The sequence below is a fragment of the Gymnodraco acuticeps genome, unplaced genomic scaffold, assembly GCF_902827175.1.
Source record: "Gymnodraco acuticeps unplaced genomic scaffold, fGymAcu1.1, whole genome shotgun sequence".
Classification (NCBI taxonomy): domain Eukaryota; kingdom Metazoa; phylum Chordata; class Actinopteri; order Perciformes; family Bathydraconidae; genus Gymnodraco; species Gymnodraco acuticeps.
The window spans coordinates 478,580-494,658 of NW_022989742.1; the positions used below are offsets into that span (position 1 = coordinate 478,580).

General features: G+C 42.5%; 1 protein-coding gene across 4 annotated transcripts in view; it reads right to left on the reverse strand.

Annotated features, from left to right (window-relative positions):
• Nucleotides 1-16,079, reverse strand: part of fermt2 (fermitin family member 2) — a 44,695-nt gene that overhangs the window by 8,521 nt on the left and 20,095 nt on the right. For 2 of the 4 annotated variants that reach the window (XM_034217001.1, XM_034216318.1), the window contains exons 4-10: nucleotides 9,846-9,974; nucleotides 5,823-5,855; nucleotides 3,953-4,178; nucleotides 3,730-3,832; nucleotides 3,352-3,459; nucleotides 663-797; nucleotides 25-74 (exon numbers count right to left, since the gene is read on the reverse strand). In XM_034217001.1, the coding sequence (XP_034072892.1) occupies nucleotides 25-74; nucleotides 663-797; nucleotides 3,352-3,459; nucleotides 3,730-3,832; nucleotides 3,953-4,178; nucleotides 5,823-5,855; nucleotides 9,846-9,974 (784 nt within the window). The remainder of the gene's footprint in view (nucleotides 1-24; nucleotides 75-662; nucleotides 798-3,351; nucleotides 3,460-3,729; nucleotides 3,833-3,952; nucleotides 4,179-5,822; nucleotides 5,856-9,845; nucleotides 9,975-16,079) is intronic. The other 2 variants (XM_034218429.1, XM_034217722.1) reach the window with 1 other exon arrangement.

The following is a 16,079-nucleotide window of genomic DNA, read 5'->3' on the forward strand; positions in this document are numbered from 1 at the left end:
AGGCAGCTCTGTATATGTACTTACTTGAAGACTTTGACATAGTCTGCTAGCTCAGGAATAGATGTGATGTCACCCTAGGAAGAAGTAAAAAAAGAAAAAACATTGTTAGTATAAACTTGGAAGATTTTAATATTATGTGTAAACAAAAGAATGACCTCAAGCTCAACTTTGTACAGTTCCAATGTCATTGCTCGGTACAGTATGCTGTAGATTCTTATGTAACATCTCAAAGTTCAGTTTCCTCTGATAAGCTGTAACACATTCTTGAGGCAGGGCTGCTGTAATAATAGACACATATTTGTTTCATATCCATTTAACATGCACCCTTTGTTGGGTTTGTTCAAGTGTCAAATCTTTCAGTAGCAGAGCTCATAAAAAACTGCCAAATGTAGCCCTTCCAGTAAAAATTAATTGTCATTTCCCGTCCCCCGGCGAGTGTACAGAGTCTACTGTATGTAGGGTTCCGCTCCGGTTTAACAGGGCTGATGAAAGGACACTTTTTTCAGAATACAGTAGAGAAACAAAGGACAAAACCAAACAGAGCCAAGCTTCTGTAATTGGGAAAATAAATCCACATAATGAGTTTGGAGCCCAGTACACGTAATCCACAAACAAAAGCCATTTCCTGTAACGAATGTGAAGATGTGGGAGTGTCGTCATACCAGTATGTTGGACGTCTTCCCTCCTTCCAAGGTGATTTCCAGGTCTGACAGGGCTGCGTCCACCTCGTCCACCTCCTTCTCACTGTTATTCATGTGGTTGTCTGAAGACATGATTGACAGCTTGTTGATGTGGTACTGAGGAAAAGACAGGGAAAGTAGAACCATTTTTAAAATCATTTGGAGCACTTGTTCTGGGTTAACCAAGGTTTCTAAGCATTTTATAATTGGAGTTTACATGATATATCCAGACCTTTAATATCTAACTTCAACTTCAGACCTTTCAGGGTCTAGAAATCAGCAAATACTATCCTAGATTTCCTCGCGCAGAAATGTTTTTATTGACATCCTCCTTTTAGGCCCACATTTACGATATGGACTTTCCCAGCAGTTTCGGTCAACAAAAGCTAGTACAGAGATAAAGTCAAATAAAGAATTAACAAACACCTACAAAGTTTATCTCCAACAACTTCGTCGTCAGTGCTACTGGTGTACAAACCCTCCAACTGTGTCTAATAAAATTGAATTGGACTGTGATAATAGCCACATACATTCTTTATAAGAAGTCTCGGGCATTTATGTTAGCAAGTGCTGCCAGCATGCACCATTGAGTTCACCGGGGATGAAACAATGACTTTTCTCTTTGAAGATGTTGAAAATGAAGAGACTAGTTTCAGGATGAGAAACAGATGAAGTGGTTCATGATGATTTGTCACTGAGAGAAACAATGGTTATTGTGCTGGTACAATAGTTTCTGAGTCTGTCTTTGAACTGCAAACTGGCCAAATCAAATGTTTTACAGGAAACATATGTGAGACAATAAAGACAAAAGAACATTGGGAACACCAATTCTTCCGGATGGGGCCATTACTGAAAACCAGACTATGTTTACCTCTCAGTGTGAGTCAGAGACACTAAATACAACTTGTTGACAAATGGTATTTATAATGTCAACCCATCACCAACCCCCCACCAATATATGAATGAACAGCTGCAGAGAGAGTGGGTGATACAGAAGCAGAGTTTGGGAGAGATATGTGAGGCTTTAGCTGAGCTAAGGTTACAGAATGTGGGACAAAGGGCTCGCCATGACACTCTGTTTCTTCTCCTCTTTCGCACCGACATCCTTTTTAAAAATCTGCTTCGCTTTGGAGCTGGTTTCGGGTTTGTGTGACGAGTGTACGTGTTTATCTGCTGAGGAAAAAAGTACAACCTGTGCCCAAATTTGGTGACACTGAAGTTTGTTACCGTTCTTGAATCCTGATGATGTCATTTCTAAGTACGGCCAAAGCAAAACGTCCAGGTGATGGCATGCTAACACAAGCCAGTAACATACTGGATGTGGACAATCATTGCTCTTTTTTTAGACCCTGTCTATCCACTCTCCCCGGTGAAACCATAGCCAAAAGCCCTGAGCTCATGCTGCCCAGCTGAAACATAGTAGTGCTAACAGACAGGTAGCGACAGAGTAGCTTCCAGTCTAAACACCCAACTCGGATTAGCATCTCTGTCAGGAAGAGTAACAAGAAACCAGTTAAGTGTAATTATATCCGATCTGATGACACACCTAACACCTCACAGTGTAACACGGCTTTTAGAGGAATGTGAGCAGGTCTATGAGGTGGTGTCTTGCTGGGGGTGGGTGGTCTGGGCCTGGGTCCTGTGGCCCAAGAGGCTCTATAATTACCCTGGGGGTGAGGACAGGGTGGCGTCCTCAGGTCTCGGCACACACAGTTTATGAGGGTCAGAAATAGCAGGGCCACCACCCCCAGACTACAGGGGATACCTGACTAAAAGGGGCTCACATCTGTATATCACTCCCACTGATCCACATTTATCCTCCTCTTGATCTACGTTTAAAAGAGTGATAAGTGTGAGTCTGAGGCTTTCAGAGGCTCTAAAGTCCAGGCCATATCAGCTCTGTGTGAGAGGCTGCAGCAAGTGGCCTCAAGGTTACTCAGTCACATAAAGCTGGCCCAGAATACAAACACGCTTGAAATCCCTTAGTATGAGAGAGAAGATTCAGTGTTGGAAGAATATATTTTTGGGGCTTCATTAGGTGATTGTTTATTGACAAGAACATTTATGAAAATTGAAAAAAAAGAAATATGATATTTAAAAATCACATTTTGTTTCATTCCTCACCTGACCTTGTTGCTAGGTGACATTTAATTCTGTTAAGTCAAGCAAGGGTTATGCATTAAGGTCTTTCAAGTTAATTATAGTTTCCCATCACGAGAGATTTTTTTAGTTTAACCCTCCTGTTGTGTTTGTTTTGCCCCCCTTACTTTGGTGTTCCCAGTCAACAGGAGGGTTCAAAGCCTAATAATTAAATGTTCTTTATGAACTATGAGTAATTGATAAAGGGAATTAATTAGTATTGAGGCATACAGAGAAGCGCAGTGGGAATATGTGTGAAGATACGGCCCCCATGAACTCATTCTGCACCATTGTGCAATAGCCAAGTTTTTGTGTGCGTGCAGCAGAACTGGTAGCCATATGTCTCAACTTTGGGTGGAAGCCCATGCAATTCATTAGCGTGCGGTTGAGTAGGCAATGTGCCCATTTCCCAATGAAAAGAGGACTGCAGGTCTTCAGATTTCAGACCCTTTCCAACAAATGCTGAAACGGGAAACATGTAAATGAGGCACACACACAGAAACACACACATGTAAACAAACAGCCTATTTACCTGCAGGGCAGCAAACATCATCATTTCCTCCTCTGTGCACTCAATTTCCTCCAGCAGGATGGCCCACTTAGACTGTTCATAGAGCTGGTTCACTCGGATGGCATCATACTGTGGAGAGGTTTGTCACAGAGGTTAACACATGCATATAAACTAACAGTAGGGAAACACACTCGCAAGCTCTTTCACTCTCTGATACACAGAGGACACAACAGGATTTTTGTGAACCAACCAAAGAGAAAATGTATGTGGTAAATGGGAACATGTCTGCTTTCCACTCATGACAAGATATCATCTTTCTGGCACACCATGCCCTTTTTAAATGTCCTCAGGGATTCTGTCAATAAGGTAAAATTGGACTTCATTGTCTTTGGGACGTACCTTAGGGTTGAGGTCAAAGAAACTGTGGTATTTAAACCTCAGCAGCAGCACCTCATTCTCCTTTACATCCTGCTCCATCAGAGACCTGGATGAGTCCAACCACCTGTACAGAGTGAAACATGTTGTTTTAGACATCTTTGGACTATTTGAATGAGCTGACATAGCAGTTCTGACTATATTAAATGTAACCAAGCCCCCCAACCACTACAGACAGTCCTCTCACCCCTGGTTGATTTTGGCTTTATCCAGCAGAGACTGGTGCTTGTAGAGTTTGGCCAGGATGTCTGGTGAGGAGATGGGCTGGCTCACAGCGAGGATGCTGGGGTTTCCCTCAGAGAGGGGGCTGTCCCCAAACCAGGCGGTGGTGGGCGACAGCGGGCTGCCGTCTCTGGAGTCATAGGTGGGGGTCATCGTCTTACTGTACAGGCCTGGGCTGGAGTAGATGCTCCCTGAAAACACACAGTCATCAGTTAGTCCCTTATAGCACATTTTCATTCAAATATAACTAATAAAACTGTTGTCTCACACTGACACTAATGAACACTCCCATGTCAAAGCACAAATTGCACATTCACAAATACTGTACATCAACAACAAAAGCATCAGATGGAAAAGGAGTGAACACTTTTCAAAAAGCACACACACTTGCAGCCTAGCGAGGCCAGCTAGCGGTCAACACACCATGTGACTACCAGCCCACACTCTGCAGATGAGTGGCTTCAACCATGTTCTCCTGCTGATGGTTGATGTGGACCAGCATGCAGATGACGCAGACCTTGTTCAGGGTCACCCACTTACTCACAGTTTAAAAACTTGCAGGAATGCACTGCACACAGCAAACTACTGCACAAATGACCACAGAGAGGAGAGAGGGGAAGCTAAGATATGGGAGGATACATGGATAATAACAAAAACATGTAAGATTGTAAAATAATCAGCCACATCATTGTTTTTTTTCCACTCTCAATTATTGAAATGTTAATATATTTGTATATTTTGGATTTTTCCTATTAGTCTTTAATTAGTCTGAGTTTTGGCTCCAGAGTGAAGCTGTTTGCATTTCCTGTTGGCTGGCCTTGTGGGAGTATTTTTGGCCCCTTACCCTCGCATTCTCTCTCTCCTTCTGTGTGGCCTAGGTCAAGAAGCAACACTGGCTAAACCACTAAATCCCGTCTGAAATCAGGAAGTGTGTGAGTGTGCGCGTGAATGTTTGTGTTTGCGAGCTGAGGTCATGAGAACGGGGTGCAGGCTATGGCCATGCATCCCTTGTGGGGGAGGGGGTTATTCAGGGTTTCTTTCACGGTTTTTCCATAATGCAGAGTGCATCAGGTCAGAGAGAGTACTTCCGTCTCCCAAGGGGTCTCCAGAGGAATCCCAAATATCCAGAGAGACCATGTATAAGGTGAAAGCTGGCAGCCCATTAAAAATACAGCTAGGCTTCCTCCATCCTGTTTATGGACTCTCCAACGCAGGCGAAAAGGCACGAAGAATGTTAACATGGCTGTACTCCCTAATGCTCCCACACTAGGGATTCATAGGGCTTATATAGATGGAGCTGGACCACCATGGGCTGTTAAGACTAGAAGTAGACCAGGAGAGGTTTGTCAATAAATAAAAATGTCTCTTGTGGATTTGATACTTACACAAAGTTTCTGTGTGGGCTGTTGGTTGTGGCATGTATGTTGTATCATTGCCCAATAATCATCACTGTTCTGATTTTGAAAAAGAACAAAAAAACACTACAAATAATATCATATCATATAACTCATCATGACTATCTCATTAAAGGGCTAAAAGTGATCAGCAATACTGCTATTAAAAACAGTCAGCAGACACAGTGTGAGCAGGCCTGGGGAAGCTGAAATAAAAAGTGAGCTTTGAGCTAATTTCTAATGAGAGGCAAAGCCTTGATCATGTGACTGCACAAATCAGCTGACTTCCTCTGGAAGAGCAGTCAGGTGACTTGGTTGCTGGTTCAAAAGGTTACAGATCTCATGTGGCCTCAACACTCCAGCCGTGGGGGGTAAAGAGGAAGGGGAAGGCGAGGGTGAGCGGTGCTGAAGAGTAAAGGACAGAGGAAGAGGAAAGCTTACCTTTGACAGGTCCGATGTATATTACCTCAGAGGCTAGGATGAAAAGAAAAATAGTAAGAGGAAGAAAGACAGGAAAGAGGTAGAGGGAAGAAGTGGAATGGGAACAAACAACATAAAGTGGACAGATAGTTAAAACCAAACAAGGACAGGAGGAAACAGAAAAGAAAAGACAAAAGTAAAGACATTCAAAACTGGGGAGATCCGGGGCATTTCCATGGTTACTGCCAGCTGTTAGCCACAGAGTGGATGACTCAGTTTACCCTCTTTGCAGAGTGGATCACCCTGAAATGACTAGTGAGGTTCAGTCGTTTCCATCCTATTCATAGCCTTCTGACACAGCATGACTGATTGAAAACCCAGGCAAGGCGCGGGTAGTGCTGCACGATTAATCGAAAAAAGATCGTGATCTCGATTCAGACACCTATGCGATCTCATTTCTAAATTACGGCGATCCTATGACGTCATGCTGATATTATTTTTTTGATTTTTTTTTTTTTTGCTTCTGAATAATACCAACTTGCAATGTCAATCATACTTAAACGATGTAAAGCAAATATACTCTATACATTTAACATTAAAGTACCATGATCGCATGCAAATGGTAGTGTTCTGTCTCTCCTCCTCTCATACAGTGTTAACGCTGCAGCCACTAGTGTTGCCAGTTTTTGCGAAAGGAATAAGCAACCAGGTCTATGAAAACAAGCGCAAAAGAACATGAGCACTTTAAACCTATATATGTCGGGTCGGCTATTTGAAAATAACCTATCTACAAGCTCACAACCATTATTACTTACTACCAAGCAACTTTACAGAAAAATAAGCCCAATGTGGCTTATAATAAGTATACCTGGCAACACTCACTGACTGCATGCAGCACGTGAGGGCAGGAGCCGGCAGTATGTTTACAGAAGCGTTAGCATTAGCACTGATTAGCAAAGAGTGACGAGAGCGACTAGTAGTACAAGAAAAACAGAAATGAGTGACGAGGAGGTCGAGGACAATGACAACAACACCGATGAAAATCCCGGTGGCGACTCTGGCAAGAGTGAGAGGAAAGTTGTGCTTGTGCCGAAAAAAGTAGATGGACTGTGCTAGTAGCTAGGCAGCTAGGCTTTATTTACATTTATTCTGAAGCTGTAACTTTATGTTCTGTTCCGTTTTTATATTCAGTACTGACTGCAGTATTTAAGTTAATCCTTTTGATTCAGTGACATTACTACTCAGTGGAGTCTAGCACTTTGTTTAAGTTTATGTTTTTTTCAGTACAAGAACCTTTAAGTGCAGTAGTTGAACTGGGTGCTAGCCGGCTAGGCTTTTTTAAATATTATTATTCTAAAGCTGTGACTGTTTTGTTTTTATATTCAGCACCGTGGTGAGGTATTTTGAGTAACTTAAGTGCATTCCTCCCTGTAACAAACAGGTTGGTGTTGTTGTACAGTAGTTGGGTGTCCTGTCACTGTGGACAGGTGCTACTGCAAAGTTTACATTTTGTTATTATAAAGCTGCAAAAATTCAATTTTTTATGTTCAGCACTCAGGCAGCAGCAATATCTTTATTTTAGTTACTGTATGTTTTGTTACCAGAGAGACTTGAGTTTAAGTCAAGCACTTTGTTTAAAGCCACAGTAGTTGGCTGTCAAATTCATTTTAGTTACTCTATGTTTTTGATACAAGAAACTGAGACTTGGATTTAAGTCAAGCACTTTGATGTTGATGGTGTCTGTTTAAAGCCACAATAGTTGGCTCCAGGTGCCACATTTTGAATGTAGTAATGTTTGTTCAGTATTCAGCAACTACAGACTAAAGACAAAGTTATGTTTTTGTTACAAGAGAGACAAATGTTGTCTGTTTAAATTCATTGTACTCACGTGACGTCTAAGAGTAAGAGTGCAATAAATATTTTCATTGAAACGATGAGAATCGTGATCTCAATTCTTATGGAGGAAAATCGTGATTCACATTTGAGCAAGAATCGTGCAGCACTAGGCGCGGGTCAACGTGACCCAGCCATGCATGTATAGTCTGCAGCACATATCTTAAAGTACTGGCTCTCTGAGGTATGTTCTCCACGTGGACAGGATGCATAATTAGATACAGCATGCACTTCAACTTGTGGAGGGCCCCGAGGGGACTCGTGGACTGGCATGATGGCATCACCATGGCTCTTTCTCTGAGTCATGACAGCAGTAAAGGATTAAATGAGCAACTTTGTGAGGCACTTTGCATATATGTCCCGACAGACAGGGGACGTGGAGTTTCCTAAATGATATATTTAAAGATAGAGGTTGAGGTTTTGGAAAAAGATTGTCAGCCTTTAAATAAAAATAATTGGTCGTCATGTACTCGTATAACCTTGGTGTTCACCATGTTATTTGCTTCTGAGGTCAGTGTGGACCTGACTGTAGAGAATACATACTGCGTGTGTCTAAGCTACTATACAAGGAATACGTTTTAAATGTATTTTAAAAGTATTATCTATTCCAAAGATGGTGACGCAAATGCAAAAGGCCCCTTAAAAGCTGAGGTAAACCGCTGACAATTCTTTTCCTGATGGAATAATCTACTAACTATATACTCAATCATTTAGTCTATACAATATTAGCGGATTGTAATATCTAAGCGGATGTTTTCAAATGACTAATCCCACCAACAACTGAGATTGAGTTTACTATCACACTAAAAGTGTTGAATCTTATTCTCATTTGAAAATCTCGATTCGGGGAAAGTTTGGCCAATATGTGCTTATAAAAGTAACCTTAACAATTATGAAAATAACTCATTAGACCATGGTGAGATGTAGTGACTCCTCCCCTCAGTTAGCTGCACATGAGAACGCTTTGATTCTGATTGCATCGCTTCCTCTCTGAAAACCTTGTGATTCCTATCAGGAGATATGACCCAGCAGCCCTTCCCCACATGGGACGGAATAACGTCTTACAACTTGGCCATGAACTACCCTCTCTGACTGTAGCATGTGATCTGATCCGATAGGGAGGATACAGGAAGTAAGTGTGTGTGTGTGCACTTACTCACAAGGGAGACACACGAGAGACTGGTGACAGTCAACAGATTCTGCACATTCCTGTTGAAACCGTTTCTCTGCACAACAGTGTGACCCGCTGAATACAAAACACATCTGTACTGGAGGCGGTAATGTGGCACGCCCTTGAAATGTGATGATGCAACTTTGGGTGCGTTTGTCACGACAAATACGGCGAATACATCATCTGCTGTTAGATACACAGTGAAGCAAATGAGAAGATTTACACTTTCTTTGTTGTGAGAACGCTTCAACAAGTCCACAACGATGTTCTGCTTTCTTTCCACTCACATCAGTGTGTATACGCATGTTGAACGGAGTCTAAGGAGCCAGTGGACGGACAGACAGAGGCCGGGGCAGAAGAGACTCGATCCACACAATGGGTCCCATTCATCCTGTCTCTTAGCGTTAGCAGTTTTTGGGTAATGCTAACTGTGTGACAGGAGCACAGCCTGTTCTGTTCCTTCCTGCTCACATGGCTCTCCCATCTGTGGAGGAGGGAGGAGGGCTGCTCTAACGGTAGTCGTGTTGCCTGGTTTGGGTTTAAAATGGCAGCGTGACCAACTATGTGTGGAATCTCAACCATTCTTCGTCCTCCCTGCCAAGGAATTGGAAGCCAGGGCTGTGGATCCCAAGCAGGCGTGTAAACTCACACATTCATATTTGGTCACTTCAGGCAGGGTGCAGCAAACTGGAGTTATCTTAGTGGGTTTTTCTAAACCACCGGCGCAATTAGACATGAAGAAAAAAGACTGGAGGACGCTCCATAGCAGCCAGAAGAACCTGTTATCAACCTGCTGCTTGAGGGAAACTAAATTATTGCTTTTGACAATGTATACAAATAAAACCCAGTGCTCCATAGCTACTCCAAAGTTCACCTTTAACCTAAAAGGAACTGACTTTAGTTTGCAGAATTTCAACTCCTTGGTTAAATCTTTTATATTTCAACAAAGATTATGAGACCATGTAAGAGTCACTGCTCACCTGATCCAGGGGTTAACAGCGGACCCTCCAGCTCCAGATCGTCCTCCTCTGCCTCCTCCAACTTTTTCTTCTTCTTCTTGGGATCACGGGGCTTACGCAGTAGAGATAGCTCCTCTGGGTGGCGGATATCTGGAGGGAAGGAGAGCAAGAAGGTTTGTTTGATGTCAGATAAACATAAGCTTGCCTCACAACAAAGCCAAGCCGCTAAGGACAACACTAACACACCAAAAACATACAGTAATTTGTGTCGTTTCAACTATAGAATTCCAATAAAACCTCACAAATGATGCGTAGAATATAAGCCGATAAAGTGACTTCATGGAAAAGGGGGAGAAAAAGCAAAGGGACTGAGGAGATGTGTCAGAAATGAATTGTAGACAGCTGTGCACACGAGTGGTGGAACATTGCAGATCCCTTTTCTCAGGGCCCCAACAAATCTTGCTTTAACTGTAATCCCAAACTGAGACAGGGCAGACATTACCTCTATCTCCATATCACCCGCCTCCCTCCTACCATTCCTCTCCCACATAAAAACACTTTTCAGCTGCTTCTGGCGGGTATTAGGATTGCACAGCTCTCACAAAAACACCAAAAGTGAAGATAATGCTACTGTAAATGAAATAAAGAACCACTCCCTAACATTGTGTGTGCCGTGAGCAAGGTCTCAATCAGACAGTAAGATACAGTACAGTGGATATAATGAGTAAAGCAGAGCGGCTCTCTCCCCTCCATCCCTGGGGCTCGGAGGCCAGGGAACCATCACTCGGCAGCACTGATGTTTTAAGATGGGCTTGGGATGGTTCTGACGTAGCGGTGAGACGGCCAGGATGTGTCGGGAGCACAATGGATGGGATCGGTCTGGAAGCACATCTGGATCCTCAGCTGGATACGGTTTTCAATCCAGCTATGCAGATTCTACATAAATCAATTAAGCTAAATGATATTTGAAGGCCTTTTTTATATATTAATCTCACTTTGTTTCGAGCACATCTGCTGACATTACTTTTTTCATTTATTCATATCCCCTGCATTAAATCATTTTAAAGATGAAGGATTTGAAAGGTGTTGCAGACTGATTGAAGAGGTAGCTGATGGTGTTGAGGGGAGCACAAGCACTCTCGGGGGGGGGGAGAACGTACTCGCTTGGTGAGAAAGCTTGTTTGGTTTGTGTAACTAAAGCAAAAGCATTCCAGGAGTTTTAAGAACTACCAGATGGGAGCTCACCCTCTCTCCTTCTCTCTCTCTGCCTGCCTCAGTTTGACTTCGTTCTCGCTCTGCTGCAGCGGTGAGGCGCAATCCCTGTGCCCTTATACAGCCATGTGAGTAGCAGGCGTGCTGCCGAGCTTTAACCCCACTGAGCTGCGAGAGGAGGCCAATACACACAGAGAGTGAGTATCAAACTGTCACACTACTGCCGTAGAGGCATGTGGCGTTTAACTACAATGGCACTTTTCTGCTTCAATATCTACGAATAATGTATAAAACCCTCTATATATCAACATTTTGGCGCAAAAGACAATGGTTTGTCACAAAATCTCCATGACACCACAATTCAATAAGGTAAAAAGCTACGTTCTCATACATTAGAGGGAATTTTTCTCGTTAAAAAGGTAGCATTTTTTCTCTACTGAATTGCCTGGAAAGCAGAGGCGTGGGAAAAGGGCTGGTGGCTTTAATGAGTTGACTGTTTTGTATCATTCCTATGAAGGGAGTAGAGGTGTAGTCAATATGATAGAGATTCCATGTCTGCTAAAGTATGAATAACAGCAAACATTGAGATAAGTGTGAAGAAATCAGGCTAAGGGGAAATACAAAAAAATGCTCCACCAGTATTTTTCAGATGGAAAAGTGTTAAAGTCAATTTATACTAACATACTTGAATTGAGTGTTGAAGTGGATGTTTATGGTGATCATTTAAGAATCATGATCTGGTGGGAGAGACTGCTCCTCCACTCACCACATACTTGTGGCCGGTGTCAGGGGGGAGGAGGAAGGGTGAGTGATGGATGGAGTGCTTACACAATCCTGGTTTATTTCCATTAGAAATGACACCTTAGACAAAAAGACCCCAATCCTCCATCCTGCAGACATGTGGCAGGATCCAGGAACGGAGCCAGAGGAGAGGTGTTGACTGGGAGCCAGCTGGGCTCCAGATCCACTCCTTGGAACACATGATTCACTGCAGTGAGTAAGGCCAGCCGCAGAAGAATCACAAACACCGTCACAGTCTAATTTTACAGCGCTAAAGTTTACCGTACAAACACTTTGAGACCCTACATGGACAAAACAAATGAAAGATGAAGGATTTCACCTTCAGTTTCCCCCTGCATTTTTCTTAATGTGATGAATAGATCTAGTGAGGCTGACGGATCAATAGTCAAGAGCAATAAATCAAGTAGTTGTTCGGACTAATTAAAACAAGCGGTAACTCACTCTCAGTCTGATGGGAAACAGAAAATAATATGAATCAGAATCAGAAACAGGTTCATTACCAGGTACGAGGAATCTGACTTGATGTTGTGGTGCATACATAATAGTAAAACAAACATTTAAAAACACAGTTCTATCTGTGTTTCATCAAGTGGAGTACATGGTGTGGATATTCTGCGCTTTATGAATTTTATTTGAGAGATGAGTTTGATTTGTAGCCTTCAAAAAAGTTAGGATTGTCAATTAGATACACTAGAGTTACTATTTCTGGCTATAACTCAAAAGAAACAACTCATAAGTTGACCTTATCTGCTTAGTGTCAAGGGGTCCTTTTCACCAATCAGACAGGGGGCTAAAAGGTGCTAAAAGGATACTCAAAAAGGCAAAAGTTGTGCTTCAATTGAAGGGTTGGCGCTGAGGCAGAGACTCCTCATGTGTTATGACAACAGGGGCCAGCTCACTCGGGGCCAGCCAGGCAGACCACAGGTTGATGTGCCATAACTCTGCTGGACCAAAATGATGAAGAAACAGTCCCACACAAATCGAAAAATCGTTCTCGAGAACAAAGACAAAACATGTCTCTGCGATTCTCAACCGTCAGCAAACTCCTGAGTTCTGTATGTATATTGCCAAGCTCAGGGGGGTTCTATCCAACGCAGAAATGGAGATGGCTATCCATGCCTTTATTTCATCCCGGCTTGATTAGTGTAATGCTCTGTTCTCCTGCCTCAACAAAACATCAATAAACCGGTTACAACAGGTCCAAAATGCTGCAGCCAGATTACTCACTCGGTCCAAAGAAACATGCCACATCACTCGGATTCTTTCTGCCCTGCACTGGCTCCCTGTCCATCTCAGAACCCAATTCAAAGTATTGGTCTTCACATATAGAGCTGTCCATGGCCAAGCCCCAGCCTACATCGATGACCAGGGGCCTCATTTATAAAGGGATATACGCTCAAAAAATGGCGTACGCCAGTTTCTACGCTATGTTTGCGATTTATAAAATACTAATTTGACGGGAAAATGTGCGGTCCTCCACGCAAACTCTAACCCATGCGTACGCACTAAGCACAAAAACGGGAGAGACGAGAAACTGCGACACCGTTGGCAGAAGGAAGAATGGAGAGAAATATGTGGAAATAATACCATAAATAAAATGTTACCTCTCATTTATCATATATGAAGAATTCATTTTCAAACATTGATTAAAGCCAATCTTAAAATGATTAAACAAAAGCCTGTTTGAGACTCCTCAGTGCACACAAAAACATAACTTGGAGAAATAAATAAATACGGATATGTTATTTAAAACCACCTCGAATATGTTGTGTTAATGTTATGAAATGTTTTCTCATAAATGATGCGGTTTTGCATTTCTATAGATTGTACGAGCATGGTTTTATATACTACCATGTTTAATCATGTTTTATGCCGTTTGCTAAGACTTGATAAGTCGCTCATAAAACACAGGAGGTATGGAAACTAAGAACACCACATGTGGTAAATTGTACAGCTAATATAACACAACACATTAGTTGTATTTCCTTTAACTGGTGGATATAGAGTTGCTGCAGTGGAGACGCTGCGCACAGCTGATCGACAGCTGGAACACAAACCACCAAATACAAAAACATAATTCAGATCCAGTCGTCATGACTCCACTCCGGAGGGATTCCCCGTTCACTTCTTACAGTTTCTCATCAAGGGGGTGTCTCCTGTCCCCGGTACAAACACACTGCCTGAGGAAGGCCATGTGTATTTTTTTTGTCATTAACCTTTTTCGGACCACTTATTTATTTATTTTGGTGACGATCCGACCTCCATGCTGCTACTCTGGTTCAAACTGCATCCACCAAACAATATGATTTATCTCGACCTCCCCACAATAACCAAAATCTGACACGGTGTGAGATGTCTTTTTTAGCTGTTCTGTCGTCATTTCCTGCGATCTTCTTCATAAAGTCAGTCAAAATGAATGAATGAATGGGCGTTTCTTTGACTATTTATAGGCAAATATGGGTGTTACGTGAAGCCCGCAAAAGCTGCACCGCATTTCGTGGCGATTGTGATTTATAAAGGGAAACCGGCATAGGAAGTGCTGTACGCACTTTCCTCGCCGGTACCAATGTTTGGTGAATCGGAAAATGTCGGAACATTTCTGTACCTATTTTTTGGATTTCTACTACGTAAACAACCTTCCCACGTGAATCATACACATGGCGTTATAAATGAGGCCCCTGATCCACCCTCACATCACAAACCGGGCCCTGAGGTCCTCTGAGCAAGGCCTCCTGAGGGTGCCCCGAACCAGGCTAAAGACTAAGGGGGACCGTGCCTTTGAGGTGGTGGCCCCAAGGTTTTGGAACAAACTCCCCCAGATAATAAAAACCTCTGCCTCAATAGAGATTTTTAAGGGGCAGTTAAAGACCCACCTTTTCCGACAGGCCTTTGGGTCGTCGGGGGAGGTGAGTTAGTAGCTGTCTTTTATTGGTGTTTTATCGTATGTTTTCTCCTATGTATTACCTGCTGCTGTTTTATGCCTTTTATTCTACATTGTATAGTTGTAATTTGAATTGTGTACTGTACTGTAAAGCACTTTGTACATCCGTGTTGAGAAGGGTGCTATATAAATAAAGTTGTACTTACTTATGTCCCGCCTTATTGACATACATCCTCTCAGCCACTTTCCTTTCCTGTCTGGGCATCCATTAGTTATGTATTTGACTCATTCTAGGGTTTCGGTGCTAACAAATGGCAACAGTTACATTGCTGCATATTCCAGAGAATGTTGGACTCCCACACATGGTAGCAAAGGAGTGCTTACTAAAAAAAACCACAGTGGCTCAGCCTGACTCTGGTTACCCTGAAGTGCTGCAGCCTACTTTTTGTCCCACCTCAGGCCCACCGTCCCACGATCATGTGTTAGTCACTTGTGAAAAGTACATTTTGTGTGCTGGCTTTGCAAGAAGAGTAAAACAGAAACAGAGGGAGGAGGTGTACGAGTGTGTTTAATGTGTTGGAAGTGAGTCCAGGTTGTCTAGACGGGACAAGCTCATGTCTGGAACTTAATTTATTTGGGCTTTCAACTGTCGGTTGGATAGCCAGCCATTAAAAGATCATTTATAGAGAATTTAACAGGCATTTTTCATAATTTTCTGACAAAGCCTAATCGTTAAAAGGAAAATAATCACTTGTAGCCCTAAAGCATACTGCGAAAAAACTGTATTGTTAATTGCCGTTTCACTACAAAACACATTTCATCACTATAGTTGATACATCCTTAACACAAAGAAAGGAACTACAATGCTGGTGTTCAGAGAGTTGTTGACGCAGTTAAAAAGGTTTTCTTGCAACTAAAAGTGGAAAAATCCCAAATGCTTTTGCTTCACTATCAAATGAGCAGTGCAGCATAGGATGTATGAGCTGCCAAATGTACTCAAGGGTCATAACAGGAGTGAAACTGAGTGATTTCCATTCAGTACAACGGCTTTTTGCTGAGTCCTCTCGGTTCCCAGCCTGATGGACTGAGTCTGTGTCAGGACACAGCTGCCGTGGACATGGGAAAAGTACAGCGGAGATAATCGGTTTTATACTTTTAACTTGGGGTGTTATGTTGATTTTCTATGCTTTTCCACTGTACTGTATGTACTGTCAAGGGTTGGAGTTGTGCTAAAGAGATAGAAAAGCAGACAAAGTAGAAAAGGAAAAGCATACTGTAATATAAAAAAGAGCAGAGAGATGTTTAAGGGCTATCATTCTTAACTATGCAGGGGTGAGGACAAAGACAGCTATAAACTATAA